General features: G+C 49.7%; 1 protein-coding gene across 2 annotated transcripts in view; it reads left to right on the top strand.

Moving 5' to 3' along the window:
* LOC103317248 (zinc finger protein 449) overlaps nucleotides 1-15,880 on the top strand; it is a 28,069-nt gene that overhangs the window by 9,589 nt on the left and 2,600 nt on the right. For both annotated transcript variants that reach the window (XM_031923840.1, XM_031923839.2), the window contains exons 2-3: nucleotides 9,357-10,058; nucleotides 15,230-15,868. In XM_031923840.1, the coding sequence (XP_031779700.1) occupies nucleotides 9,357-10,058; nucleotides 15,230-15,868 (1,341 nt within the window). The remainder of the gene's footprint in view (nucleotides 1-9,356; nucleotides 10,059-15,229; nucleotides 15,869-15,880) is intronic.

Here is a 15,880-nt window from a genome sequence, read left to right on the forward strand (position 1 = left end):
GAGACGTTTCGGACAGATTCGCGCCCGCGGCTTCCAACAAAGCGCTCGAGATTGACTCGCCGGACACGCCTCCCCGACGCTCAATTACATCTCGCGTTTTCGCCTCGGCGCATATAGGCTCCTTTTTACAGTCTGCAGATCTCTTCTCGGCGTTTTTTCTCCTCACATCGCTGCGCTCGTAGAGTACACCGAGCTATCGTAACAGTTTTCAGAGTTTTACGCCATTGTAATTACAATCTTGCATAGGTTAATAAGTTTACGTGCCGCGCAGCGCAGCTGCCTTTAGATTTTCAAGGTCCCTATACATACATCTACCCGCGCGCGAGCGCAATTGATGTTTAATTATCGGAGCCTATATAAACCCTAGATACATATAGCAACATCTGTTTGAACGAGCGACCTAATGAGAAAACAGCGCGCGAATGTCGTTATAATTAGCCCATACGCCCGCGATAACGCAAGCGCTTTGCAAGCTAATCATTGGATTATCCCCGGCTGCTATACTTTTCCTCCCGAACATACACCGTGCACAAATCAAATCGCCGCGCATGTGCAGTACGTATAAAGAGAAGCGATTAATCTTAATCCATTGGTTCTCTCCGCGCTCCCGTAAATCAATCCCTCGGATTTTTTTTTCCAGCTCGCGGTGTATACGTATACATACACACGTTGAGTGAAGAAAAGAATAGTAAGCGAGGTAAAAGAAAAAAGCTAGCTCGCGAAAATTGCGGCGGAATAATCCCCGGTGGGGTTTTGCTCGTTTGGCGCGAGATTTCGATCTGCGGCCGCGCTCGTAAACAGTCAATTACCGCGCGCGGAATATAGAGACAAACGCGAAGGATAAAAGGATAAAAGAATTCGAGGGATGTAGAGAAAAGTATACGGATCGGCTATCTTCTACTCGTATATGCATTTCGCGTAGACGCGCACTGAATGCACCGCATAGAAGCTTTTCTTTATAATATATAACACGCGCTGCTGCAAGTGCGCTCTTGTTATTACGGCTTCATTAGTGCGTACGGTATAGGATCGTCCGTAATTGTCTCTTGTGTGGCTGTACGTACAAAACACTCGTCGATATTTCACGTATCCGCTCGGAGGCTGTTATCTTGCGTCGTCGGCAATTATCCTATCGCAGATGTGTACGGTATTGTGACTGATCTCATTCTCTCTCTCTCCAGTGTATGGCAGACCTAGAAAATGGACTCGTTCCCGATGCAGGGCGTTACCGACGATTTCACCCATTCTTCAATCCCACAGTCGCGGGCTCTCGAGAGCATAGGTACACAAGTCTCCTCTGGAATCCGAGCCGCATGTCAGCGTCTCCGCATAGCGTATACCATCGTGGAATGCGATCTCGATACTGTATAATACGTACACACATTTATCTTCAAACGATCCATCTAATGACACGATCGCCGGGCTTTCTGTGTTTCACCGGGAGCGCAAATACGTTATATGTGCGCGGTGCGTATACGTCTCCGAAAAGGGTCAAGCGCCGCCGCCACTATCAACTGATATCTCCCGATAGCCGTGCGCGTGTACACAGTATATGGAGTATATATGACTCAAATAGATGAGTGTGTATACGCATTTAGCTATCCCTGTAACATTTTGGCGACGATGACGAGAAAAATAAGCTATACGGAGGCATACGACGTAACAAGGCCATCGGGCATTTAGAAAGGAACACGGCGCATCAGCGAGATGTAAGTCGTCTTATACGCACTATTTATACAAATGCGAGTTTGCGATGTTATCAACGCGCGACTTTCTACCTGATCTATACGCTTCGTTTCCATGCGTGCGCGTCGACCCCGTCGCGGAAATCCATCTCTCGATCTTTCCCGCTTATTTGCGTGATTTACGCCAAACTCCGACTCCGTCTACACTTGCGGCCTTCGTCACTTTTCCGAATAAATACATATGATATTTTAGAGTGTGTATTATACGCGCAGGTCGATTTTTCCCCCTTTTATTTCGCAAATCTAAAATACATATAGGCGCTTGAGTATTATAAGAAAAGTCCCGCGAAATCTGAAATTTAAATGCGCGCACGGTATAAATCTCCGCGTTGATCGTACATACGTACGGCTCGCTTTCTATGTGTATGTGTGTTTGCTCGAAAAATTATGTGTCAATAAATTCAGGCGTGTAATGCCCGCGACTTTTATCTCGCGGTATAGGCTTCCTGTGCGCGTGTAAAAATCGAAAGGCCAACTTTTAATTGCGTCGGCCGAGCGTACGCGCGTGTGTTGTATACCTGAATTAATGAGTTCGTTCGCGTATTTATGCGCGAGAGATACATACCCTCCTTATTAGCGCACTGCGATCCTGATATCCGCGGAGTATAATGGACGGATAAATTCATTTGTCGGCTTAGATCTCTCTCTCTCTCTCTCTCTCTCTCTCGCTCTCTCTCTGCGGGCTATTTGTCCGCGTGGATAAACGGACGTATGAATCGATGGCTCTTTCCCGCGCGGATCGCGACGATCATACAACAAATAAGCGGCGGCTCTCTCTCTCTCTTCCTTTTTCCGAGCGTATAGCCTTTTTCTCATAGGAGCAGTTAAACGATCGCTTGTACACGCGACTGTCGTACGGCGGGAGGTACATACCCGTCGCGTCTTTGATGGTGGCACACGCTGCGCGACGGGAAGCAAAAACGCGCGGGGATATGCCGCTGATCTTGCGTTATTAATGCCCAACTTGGGGATAGCGGCTATTTGTTCCGCGAAATAAGAGAAGCTTCGCTATGTACGTTATATACTATAACTATATACGCACGCACGCGCACCGATTTCACCGACTATATAGACGCTTAAGGCACCGATCGTAATTGAACTGGAATCCTCGCGCGCTACACTTTAACGCCCCTTATCTATCTTTCACTTGCGCGCGAACATAATGAAATTAGCCTCGATCTCTCCGCGTGTGCGATTATATACCGATTTCGCACTCATATATGTATACGCGCACGGGTATACGGCGTATACATACAGACATAAATCTCTTGATTAATGCCGCTCGGGGGAATTTATGACGTCGTGCGCGTAGATATAGGCGAGCGAGCGCGGCGAAAAAGTGCCGAGGAATGGAGAAGACACGGCGACGGCGAATGAAAAGCGTAATCTAGTAAAAGAAAGCTGCGCAGGCTGCGCGTCCGTGTTTGACCGGTGAACCGGTCGTGTATGCATAAGCGCCGGGGAACAAGGAATTGCAATCGCTGCACATGTATACCCGAGGATTCGCGACCGAGAGGCTATATAAGGTCGAGACAGAGAAATGCCGGTTTCTTTCTCTGCGAGCGACGAGAGAGAGAGAGAGAGAGAGAGAGAGAGAGAGAGAGAGAGAGAGAGAGAGAGAGAGAGAGAGAGAGAGCAGAATCTTTCAGATGCTCGTTCGCATTGATTGGGATCGAAGTTTTCAATAGATATATAACTCTCTCGCTGACGCGTCGGCTCTTTTTTTTTATAATCGAGCGATGATCGATCGCGCCGCGTGTTTTGCCTCTTCGCTCGAGGATTAGCTGGATTATTTCGCAGTGAGTGCAGTGCGCGCGTGTGAGAAAATTTCGATTATGCAAAAATAAGTCGACGCGCGCTGCGAATTTTGCGCAAGCCTATTCGAAAAGAGTTAGTAGTCAGCAACAGGTGCACCGCACGGTAGCGTGTATGGAGTGAAACGGACAATGCGCGGTGCAGCTATATGCGAAATCGCGTAGGTATATAATTGAATCTAATAGCCGCGCGTTATCGCAGATACACGTCGGGAAAAATTCGCGCTTCGATATTATAACGCGCGCGCGGGGCTACCGTATACACACACACACACACACACACACCCTGTAATCACATAAGGCAAGGCATCTCGCTGTATATAAATATTCAGCGATAAGCGCCGACTTATTTATATCCACCTGACACTCTCGAAAATCTCTGATTTAAAACGCTCGATACGATTGATACTTCCAGGTCTCACAATAAAATAGCCGCGAAAATAGAATCCTTTCGAATTCGCTCGCTCCGACACACACGCGCGCGAGTTTTCTCACACAGCGAACCGCGCATTATCAGTAAATAATTGCCGGTGTGTCGGTGCGCGACGTTGCGCAAAGCGCAAAACTGAAATGCATATAGATAGACGAAAAAGAGCTGCTATATAATAGAATCCGCGGATACATGTATGCGCGTCGGGGGAAATATCGTCGCTCGTAAACACATGCTACACGACGTCGACGACGACGACGTGTATATAATGATTGCAGCCTCGGCGATCGATCGGTTGCGAAACGATACACGACTAGTTTCCTCCATACCGATATATAGATCTCACGGGTCTATCGCGTACGCGGCGTTTTATAACGTTTTGTCGTGCAGCACCACGACGACGAGGCTGTATTCATTATTCATGTGTGCGCGCAGCTCCGGAATCAAGTGGTTATATTACACACGAAGGATGTGCAGAAAAACGTGGGCAAGTGCGTGTACGCTCCGACAATTAAGCGCGCGAACGTCTTAATTGTCCCGATGAAACGAGATACTGCGACTCGTTGTAATTGTTGCTGAGATTATACGTTTGTTTTTCTCTCTCCTCTCGACGATATCGCTGTATGGGCCGAAATATGCATTACATCATTCGCGCGCGCTCGAATCATGAAAAAGCGAGTGAGAGAGAAAGATCGCGCATATCTATACACATACATCAGTATAGTGGAGAGAAAGAGCTAGCCGGAGGGTTTAGAAGCGATTTCGTCACGAGCGACGCTCCTCGCCGCCGCCGATGCCATTACGTTACAATTTTCGCGCGCGGCGCGCACGTCTGCACCGCTGCAGTGGAGCATCATGACGGACGGCTTTTATGGATCGGGCACGCGCGCGAGCCACGGCCGAATTGTATATTTAGGCTTCGGCCCGTAGGGGCTCGATCTTTCAGAACGTTATATAGACGCTGCTGCAGCGAATGCAATTACGCTCTCGCGAGCATCGCGGTTGAGCAACGGGCCGCGGCTTTTCTGAAGTTTCTTCCTCTCTCTATGTGTGTGTGTGTGTGTGTGTGTGTGTGTGTATATTACGTATGTGTATAACGCGCAGGTCTCGTTTTATCGATGCAGCTTCGCTCGTCTTTTTTTCCTTCGCCAGTAGAGCGAAAGCTTATACTACCTGCAGCTCTTTGTTTGAGAGAGTGATAAATCTATATCGGGGGGGGGGGGGGGGGGGGGAACATTGAAGGCGAGTGGGTGTATACGTGATTTTTCTTATCTTATCAATCAACGAACGGTAGTATACAGCCGCTGGCCCGGAGCTTTGTGTGCACAGGCTCCGAGAAAATTGCCAGTTCGGAAAAACCGAAAACCCGCGCGCATTACACCGGCGTTTCTCTCCCACATTTGCATGTTCTCGCGGCTATACCTGCGCGCGCGCGCGCGCGCACGGAAACGCGCCATTATACACTGTATACTATACTTACTACTGGCATACACACGCGGGGAGAAAACAATCGAAGCTCGCGTACGCATACCTGCCTCTCTCGCATTCAATTTTTTACGGCGAAAAACCAGACTGCGCTTTATTTCCGAATTTGCATAGAGCGCGCCGAGAGAGAAGAAAAAAAGCCAGACTCCGCGCGGTCGTAGCCGCCTTGACATTATCGAGCTATACGCCGGCGCCAAAGGAGTTTAGGGGAGTAATGCTCGCTCGCGCGCTCGCTAATCGCTGCGACTTAAACGACCCAGAAAGCATTTACGACGTGCGAGTCGCGCGCTGCGCTTTTTTCCTCTGCAAAAGCGGCGCCGAGCGAGTGGTCGCGTTATGACACACACACACACACACACGGGCGCGGTTTCGTTTGGTCAATTATACTGCAGTTTTATTTTAGAAGCGACGCGCGTATGCGGAGATTTTTTGCGTGCGGGAGAAAGATAATTAATGAGCGATCGAGACTAATATATCGTCAGAGGTATATAAATGATCGAGAATTACGGATTTCGGTTATAGAGTAATCGAGGGACTCGATCACTGACAGGCTCATCGGCATCACCGGCCGAAAATACAAACAAGCTTCCGTATAATCATACGCCGTGCGCCTGTCCGTTACATCGAGGAATATCCTCGCGATTTATACGTGCGTGCCACATAAGTATCTCGTTTTCCTCGTCATCGACAATAATTCTTCGCGGCGGCGGTACGCTTTCCGGCCATCGAAATATAAAGTAGCCTTTAACTGCCTATATGCGCGCGCGTGAATTTACATGGAAATCTCTCGCCAACGTCATTTCTCTCTCTCTCTCTTTCTCTCTCCGTCTCTTCTATTTTCGCTCGATGATGGACGTATAATTTAATTTTACAAGCCGGGGGGAAATCGCACGTGCGCGCTCGTTATCATCGGCGCCGCGGATAATTTGCAATTTATGCCTTCTTTTTTTGCGTAAACGTATTTGTCGCGCGGAGGAGAAGCTCTGCCAGTGTTGCACGGTGGCACGACGGCTCTCGCTGCTGTGTGTATTGTATTATACACAGAGCTATCTGAAATCCGAGGAGGCGTTGGAAAAAGCGCGAAGAATCGATTACACGCGTGTCGTGTCTGCGGCGCGATGCACCGGAGAGTGAGAGCTTCGGTCAAGGTTATTGCCGTGTACTAAACGTTCCTGTCGTCGCGCGGGAAATTTTCGTATAATTCAGATGTAGGTATAAAACAGTCAAGCTGCATTCGCACTCGTGCATCCGGTTTATCGCCGCCGCGGCGAGCGCTAGAATTAAGAGCTGTACACACCTACGCGAATTTATTAGCTATGTACTCGCACACGTCCATATCCGCACCCTCCGTTGGACTAACGCGCGTAATTCAGAGCGATTTTTATCGATACGTTTCGATTTATACGTAACGCTAAGCTGCGCATTGATAAATTATGATTGTTCTGGACTCTATCTGCCCGGGCATTGTAATATACAGTGAGCGATAAATATAACACACCGTCGCCTTATGCGTATATTACATTATATACCCGCGGCGAAGATTTATGCCGCATTATAATATAACGCGCGCAACGAACTACATTTTGTCATACGCGGTATTCGCATTGTTACGATATATAGATACGCAGAGAGAGAGAGAGAGAGAGCGAATGACGCGGCGGTGCGCATGCGCTAATTAAGTATATAGCATAACGCGACAAGAGTGTCGTAATCTCGCGATGAATCAGGCGAACAATGTCGGACAATTTGTAAGAGGCTGCAGCGCTCGCACACATATACACCGTGTGTATAAATCCAACGATCGCCGTGTGATTTATCTCTCCCCCGCGCAGATACGGCGAGTCACGGATGAACTGAAAAACGGCGGATCGTCGCGTCGCTGAAAACAATGAACGATGCATCAGTGCACGCGCCAGAAATGGATGTATTCATATACAGCGCAGAGATATAAGCTGGAGAGCTGCGCATAGAGTCGAGTCTACGTCATGAAATTCACCTTTCTCTCTGTGGTGTTCTATGCTCATACTATAACGTCGCGATGAGGGGGAGGAGTCGGTGCCGTTTCGCGCCACGGCGATGGCTGCATGCAGAGGATGCTTAATTTATCAACGCTCTCGACTCGCTCGGATAAGATGCGCAGAGATGCTTCTCTCTAAGCTCGTAATAACAATAAGCGTATATACGCGCGCGGGCTTATCCTCGAGGTCTATCGGCTTATACAATGGAGCGAATTCTAATGGCGTATCAAAAGCCGTAATTGTCTGCGCCGCGCGGATAGCGAGAGAATGCCGGCGCGCCGATTTTTCGAGAATTTTTTTTCCCCCTCACCGCGTACATTAGCCTCTATTGCCAAATCGCGCTGCAGAGATCTATTTATAGAACGATACACCCAGAGCGAATTCCGCGCAGTAAAACCGTAGCGCAGGTGCCGTAACGATTCGGAAAATTATGACAGTTTAATTTTTACCCGCGCGCACACTACTGTGCACAGCAGCAGCTGCAGCGCGCGGAAAAAAAAATGTACTCTCAACCGAATTATCAGAGCGGCGCACGGTAGCAGCGGCGATACCAGCTGCCCGTGAGGATCGTAAATTTCGCAGTCGACCGAATTAATGCATACACACACACACACACATAGCGAGAATAATAAAAAGCGCGCACTTTCTAACGCTAGACGAATTGTTGTCAGGGTATTGTGCGCCGGCGTTAGATATAGTCACGGAGTCGTGGGGGAGGGGGGGGGGAGGGAGCGAGAGAGCGTGAATCGTACATAGAATGTATAATGCTCGCGTAGTAGTGTGCGGTGTAGAGCAGATACATACCGTCCGTTATATAATACACAAACGAGAGGAAGATAAATGCAGCCGGAGTCATGACAATCGGACAAATGGGCGATCCTCGGAATTCTCAGGTGCGCCCATGGGAGCAGCGACAGTTCTATCCGCTTCGGGGGCGCTAGAAAACGCAGCCTTTCACGCGCGACACTATATGTTATATTCCGCATGAGCTGTATACGCGGAGAAATCGCGAGACATATTTTTCTCCCTCTTATACAGGCGCGCGTCTTCCCCCTATATATCTCGCGTTTTAGAAATAGCGGCGGCGCTTATAAAGCGATTAATTAAAAGCCGCGAGAGAAAGAGCAATAATACCGCCGAGTTCGGGAAAATTAATTTTCCGCTACGCACACGCCTCCCTAACGAGCCGAGTAAATTACGCGATAAAAGTCTCTATGGCTGTATCCCGAAGCAGCTGGCCGTATAAGACGCGCATAATGAGTGCGCCGGGCGAGGATCGTCATTAATTAGACGGCGAGGCGGCCGTATAAACGCTCCTGAGCATGTATCACCGCAGCGCGCGGGGGAGCGACTTTATCAGACCGGAAAGACTGATGGAGTGATTTCTTCATTCTCTCACTCAGCTTTCCTTAAATCGTTACGGGTTCGCACTATTTTTCTTCCAAACGACCGAGTATAGCTTTAATCCGGAAACGCTCGTGATCAGCACTGATTTATCGACGCTTATCGGAGGAGCTTAATCATACGGACTGGGAAATTAATCGAACCTGTCGGTTAAAAGCTTGTTCCTCGATAGTCATTCGAATGTCTCTTATACATCGTGCGCGCAGATATTTATAGCGACCTATTCTTTTTAAAACGGTGAGAAGATTTTTCTAACAGCTCTCGCGCGATATACTCGGATGACGGATGAGGCCACGCGCGCCGAGAGTCGTTAAACCCTTGCTCGCTCTCTCTCTCTCTCTCTCTCTCTCTCTCTCTCTCTCTCTCTCTCTCTCTCTCGAGTTGACACGTTTTGTCATCCGCACGTGTGTAGTGACTAAGCGCTATAAACGCGAGTGCTTGTACGCTATCTGTCTTCCAGGAAGTCCTGCTGGCGCACAGCAAGTCGAGCAACTACTGCGAGCCGATCACGGTCATCCTCGCGGACATCGAGGGCCCGGAACTGGCAGCACTGCTCGGTTTCGTCTACACGGGCAGCGCGACGGTGCCGCGGGCTCGACTCGAGGCTTTCCTGCGGGCCGCGGAGGCTCTGCGGATCCGCCTGCCCACGGCACCGCCGGAACTCCAGCATCACGACGACGTGAAGGACGTGAAGCTGGGGCTCAACCCCCTGCCCTACCTCCACTGCGAACAATACCCGGGTAGCTGGAAGCAGCAGCAGCAGCAGCAGCGGCAACAGGTCACGTCGACGCCGGATCGACAGCTCGACGCGCTGGAGCTGAGGATGTGGGCCGAGGCTGCGGCTGCCGCTGCCCATCATCACTCCAGGCAACTGCCGTACTACCAGCCGACGGAGCCGCTGCCGAGTCTGGTGGCTCCGATGCCGGTGGTGACCGCGCAGTCCTCCTGGGACAAGAGGCCGCTGACGACGACGACTACGACGACGGAGTCGTATCCGCTGGGGGAGGACTTGTCCTGCAGGGAGAACTGCTGCAAGTGGAGAATGCAGACCAGGAGGCCCGTGGCTAACCAGGTCACGGCGTCGCCCTGGAGGCAGATCCTCAGGCCACATCACTCGCCGAAGGTTCCGCCGATCGTTGTGCAGAGTCATTCCGAGCCTGTCGTAAGTATCATTCAAAGCTTTTCTCAGATTTATCTCGAAAATTACGCGTGTGAACGTCTCGGAACGGCCTTCGAACAGCCGAATCCCCCCGCCGTGTCATTGTTTCGACACACACACACACACACACACGGCGGACTCGTGTTTCCCGCGCATAGACGTTAATTTTATATCGCGCATAGCTCCGACCGTAAAAGTCGAAAAATTCCTTCCTCCAATCTCCCGAAGTGTGAAAATGATTTAACAAGCGTTTCGACATTTCCACGGCGTTTTTCTCTCTCAAAATAATGACAATAACATTGACACTTTTACGAACGTTTAGCAGGAAGTTAAACCCGGCCCCTTTCGTAATAAAACACCATTAACCGCGTGCGCTCTGTCGAAGATGAAGAATTTTTTCTGTCCTTTTTTTTGACACACCTTGCCTAATTACGTCAAATCCTTTCCAGCAACGCAGCGCGTGAAAAACATCGGGCGAATCAATCTCGCTTACACCGATCAATTTGCCCCTCGATCACGCGGTAATTCTTTTTTCCTCAAAACCTCCATTCATTGACGAGCGTAACGCGTCTTCACACCGAAGAAATGAATGGACTGCGAGGGACGCGACGAGGGGCCACGCGCACAGCGTAATATACGCACGCATAAATCGTGGATCCGTGAAACCGGTAAGAGGTCCGCCCGAAGATCGTTAGAAGCGTCACGCTTTTATGGGCAGCCGAGGTGGTACGTTCGCGACTATAAACGAAAAAAAGGCGGCGATAAAAATGAAATTCTTGAAGGCTTACGTTACGCGCCCCCGGCTCCTCGCTAATAGATTGATGAATTTATTGGGCAAAGCTTGTAAAGCAAACGCCTTGTGTGCGGGGCTGTAATGCGGGTAAATGACACATTAACATTTTAATCTCTGTGTCTATCGGTAATAGATTGGGACACGAAACGTCTTTCGGAGGTAAACTAAAAAGCACATACGGCCTTTTCATTCAGAAATCTCTCGAGGGGAATTCGAATTTTTCTCCTCAATGGATTATTGCGTACATATACGCGTCGTGAATGAAGGTTCACGTTATTTACGAAGTTATATTCACTCGCTGTATGTTTTGATCGTGAATGAACGATCGGACCCCGACCGATGTATTATGTTAATCATAGCTCAGAGCCTAATAGACTTTTTATCTCCTCCGATTCTATTTTCCATTCCGTCACGGCCGTCAAATTTCGTTTGCACATCGTCGGCCGAAGAAAAAAAATCGGCAAAATGAAGCTATACATGACGATCCGCCCCCGGAGTGAAAGGAGCCTACGCGGCTCTCGATTCCCGGAACGTCTTAGCATTTGAAAAGCCTCTCGTATGTCTACCTCGTACAAAACAGTCCGCGGCCTATTATATACGCGGATATACCTCGGCGGCGACTCTCGAGACGCGCGCATGCACGTCTCATGTGTGTGTGTGTGTGTGTGTGTGTGTGTGTGTGTTTGCGCAGGGCAAAACATCGCGGCGACGAGCTTGTTTGCGCAGCAAGAATCGAGATCCGCCGCGTATACGCTTTCAGAAGCCGATGAAAAATTCTGACGGCGGCCTTTTTTCGCTTTCTTTTTTCATGAGAACGAGGAAAGCACCTCTTCGGCGGCGGTTGACCAGCCGCGAGAGAGCCGCGAGAGGATTCCGTATGTGTTTGCCGTGCACTTAGAGACAGCCGCCGCTTCTGCTGCTGCGGCTGCACTAGGAAAAATTTTGTATATTTATAAGTTTTTGTAGGACTTTCGTGTACACGCGACGAAGCGGAGGAGAAGAAGGGTTATAACGGACTGACGTGCTAATTCTCGTGTTTGCTCTCTCTCTCTCTCCCGGTTCTTCTCTGGTCCCGCAGCTATTTTCGGACATACCGCGATGATGGAGTTTTTAGCGAGACGCGCGCGTTTCTCTCTCTAATGTGTAATGCGAGTCAGTTCTAACGAGCTCTCCTGTGCGAGTCTCGTTAAAAACGTAAAAGACGCCGTTAGTTCTATGGACGAGGGAGGGAAAAAGATCGTTTGGTATTTCTTGTATGCAAATGTTTCTATAAGTCGTGTGCTTTTCCAACACTGCAGCACACACAGTGCAAACCTGTTGCAAAGTGTCGCTTTCTTTCGCGATATATATACTTGAATCTGTTGAAATTTACTTCCGAGTTTCATAAGATGAACGGATGACGGGAACAGAGAGCACACATTACGAGCCGTTATGTCATACTTTTTAAATAACACCGCGAGACTGTTCCCTTTACGCTGCCGATCTACAACAAATCGGTATCGATCGATTTTCAAAATCGACGCGGAAAAGAAAGCTCAATGTACGCGCAACCGTTATAGAAAGCGGTTTTCCATCCCCCCCGTGATGCACGAGGACGGTGATAAAAATGCAGATGTCGCTCGGTACATATAGTGTGTGCGTCTGGTCTGAAAAGGAATCGGCAGCGTGACATACGCCGACCGATTTCTCAACTGTGCCTGCGCGCGCGAAGATCGGCCTACTGTTGGCCAATGTCATTCTCATTAATGAAGCTATCGATTACCCGCGCTTGCCGCTACCGTAACTAGACTTGTTGTTCGCGCGTATACCAATCGTAGATATTTTTCCATCACTGCAAGAGCATTTTTATGGCACGACGCGACGCGCGATTTGTCGAGCCTATATTCAATTAAGCGCGCGCTTTTCGAAATTAATGCGAGCACGTATAACTAAGTAATGGCCCTCATATTCCCATTCATATAACGAGCGTTCGATTGTGCATGTGAATACATTTGATCATTTTCTCCGTTGGTTATTGATGGGCCAACTTTGTTGTCGAGTGTATATATACAAAAAACGTGACTTAGTGCACAGCTGCACCTGCCCGCGCGTGCGTGATTTGTTGCTGTTCTTTTCTCCTCTCCCGTAATTGCATTTCTCTGACGTAGTCCATAAACAACTTACGGGACTCATCTTAAAAATCCACTCTTTACGACGCCGGGTAGCCGGAAAAGCTCCTCGAAAATCCCCGCCGACTTATGGAGGTGCAGCAGCCTCTTTTCTCGTATTCTATATGGTATATATGTATTTAAGAGGCGCGAGAGTCGGCCTTTCCTCCGCGTGTAACAGTCCCTTATATATCCCTCGTTTTCTCCTCCGGTTGCATCCGATCGAGCCGCGCGCAGGTATACGCAGCCTTGGTCGGTAAGGTGAATCGCGAATAGCCGAACCCAATCTCCGGCTCAGGGTCGCCGTCTTCGTAACAGTTAACTCTCTCAGCTGACTCCCGCTCTGCTCGATACTGTTATATATGCGTACGACTGTATGCGTCGCCTCCTCTTATACTTAGGTTAGTGGTGCACAGATTCCTATAGAGCATATCATTGTTAATGCGATTCGAATGAAACGCGCGCATTGAATGGACTATTGTAAACACGCGGTGCCGCTCGCGCGCGCGCGCGCGCGCGAGAGAGAGAGAGAGAGAGAGAGAGAGAGAGAGAGAGAGAGAGAGAGAGAGAGAACCTTGTACAACGCACGGACGTGTCGGTTTTTTTCTCTTCGCAAACTCTCGCGGTTGTAGCGCGTGCTATTTGCTTTGGCGCGTCGACAAAGGGTCTCTTCGCTTCCTTTTTATACACGCTGCAGCGCACTGATGTATTCCATTATGTACCGCACTAGCTGTTTATTTGCGCGGTTTGCAAGTCAAATGACGCTTAATTTAACCCGCACGAGAGAGATGCTCGCGGGTATGTAGCTTGTGATAATTCGCGGTCGTAAATCTTGGCAATGATGGGATCGAATGGGTTATCGACGCTTTTATTGATTCCCCAGTGCGTTATACGCTCATTGTGACTGAGAGACGAGTCGAGAGGTATAAGCGCGAGATGGAAAGAGAGCCATTATAATCCGAAGCGTAAAATCGTATAATACTCGATGGGATGGATATTCGAGATGAAATTTAACGTCGCGACACTTTCACGACCGTATATTTATGCCTCGGGAGCGTAAGTATAATTCCGAGAGAAAAATGGGAATAGGAAGTAAGCGCGACTACAATAAAAGCGTAAGCGGTAACGGAACACACCTATGTTTGAAAAAAATATTTGTACACATACGCGTCCTATAGGGAATCGTAAATTATCGCAATAAGCCCCGAAACGCCGCGTGAAATTCGGGTCCGAGTTTAATCTATGTATCCACAGGATTTTCCCAAAAATTCCTACGGAGTAGGCGGCCACACAGCGAGAATGTCACCTACGCACCTAATGTTCCCAGCTATGCGTGTCCGGTGCGTGTGAGAATCGGAAGAATAATCTCGGCTCGTGAAGGGATCCACAGGCGACGCTCGTAAAACAAACGACATCGGCATCGCCGACTAGAATCGTAAACAGTTCGGCTGGATACAGTTATCTCGCGCGAGCGAGTCGTCGAGCTTTTCATAAATTAGGAAGACACGAGCGACCGGTTCGCACCGCCGCCGCCTGTAAAAATCCTCGAGTCTCTTACACGCCTAACATGTTTCTCTCTCGCTCTTTTTGTCACTGCTTCGAGAGCTGCGATGTGTAGTGACGCAATATTCCCTGTACGCCGGCGGCCTTTCACGCGGTGCTCGTTTTCGAGAGTACGTAGCGTGCAGTTTTTGCCCGCGAGTGTGTGATGCATTGCTCGGACGTTTTGACATCATCTGCCCTCTCGGCACGCTGTTGTATGCTCGTTTGCATCTGCGAACGGAGATAATTCGTTAACGAGAGAGGGACGGATTTTCAATTAGAATCGACGTGCGCCGCGGCGGTGAAAAACTTATGGGCGTTATTTTCTCTCTCGCGCGCTCGCGGAAAGCGGGGAAAACAAATTCTTTTCTCACGATGTTTCCAATACAAACTATTAAAATTTCTCGGCTCCTTTTTGCCGCAACATACGCGCTGCCTGGCACATTGTTGTCCCGCGGCGTGAGAACAGCTCGTTCTCTTCTATGCTCATTTCTTTAAAGCATCTTTCGAAAACCGCAGAACGGTTTTTGCACTTTTTCGAAAAACAAGCCGCGACACACTTTCACCCGAAAATGTATAATTCAATCACACGAAAGAGCGTTGCATTGTTGCATCAACGTGCTTTAAAGGAAAACGACCTTAGTCAATAAATTCGAAAGCTACAGCAGCCGCCTGCTTCTCGTTTGTTGCAGGAGCAGATGCCGGTGGACGTGACGATTCCGAGCCAGCAAGCGGACCTCTACCGTGGATCGGTGGTGTCCCCCTGCACCGCCTCCGGATGCTGCAGTCTCTCCCCGCAGCCGCTGATCTCGAAGGAACCAGCACTACCACCAGCAGTGGTGCACCCGAGCGGCTTCTACCAAGTTCCTAACCCTCGGCCGACGAGCGCCGATTACTACGCCCGGGCGCCGAGTCTGCCGCCCCCGCCCCCGTTCCCCGAACCACCCCCGAGTCTACCCGCCGTGGTTCCTCCGCCACCCCGATGCGTCCCTTTCGTCCCGGAGCAGAAGCTTCCCGTCGTCCAGAGCAAGAAACCCGAGCTGTCGCTACCGGTCAGTCGACTCTGCGACTCCCTCGAGTCCAAGGACGAAGCGAGGACTCTTCCCGTTAAACCCGAGCCTCGGATCAGGCCGAGCGTCCTGCCCGTGCTAGCACATCAGGAGAAGAGCCTACCGCACGGCTTCGCTCTGGTCAGCGACGACAACAACAACAACTCGAGCATCGGTCCCGAGCAGCAGCGGAGCAGAGGGAGCAGCGCAACGGCGCAGACAAACGAGGAGCACAAGTGCGGCCAGTGCTCCAAAACTTTCGTCACCAGGGCCTCGCTCAAGGTAGAGAGATAA

This window comes from Nasonia vitripennis, chromosome 2 (assembly GCF_009193385.2).
Source record: "Nasonia vitripennis strain AsymCx chromosome 2, Nvit_psr_1.1, whole genome shotgun sequence".
Lineage (NCBI taxonomy): Eukaryota > Metazoa > Arthropoda > Insecta > Hymenoptera > Pteromalidae > Nasonia > Nasonia vitripennis.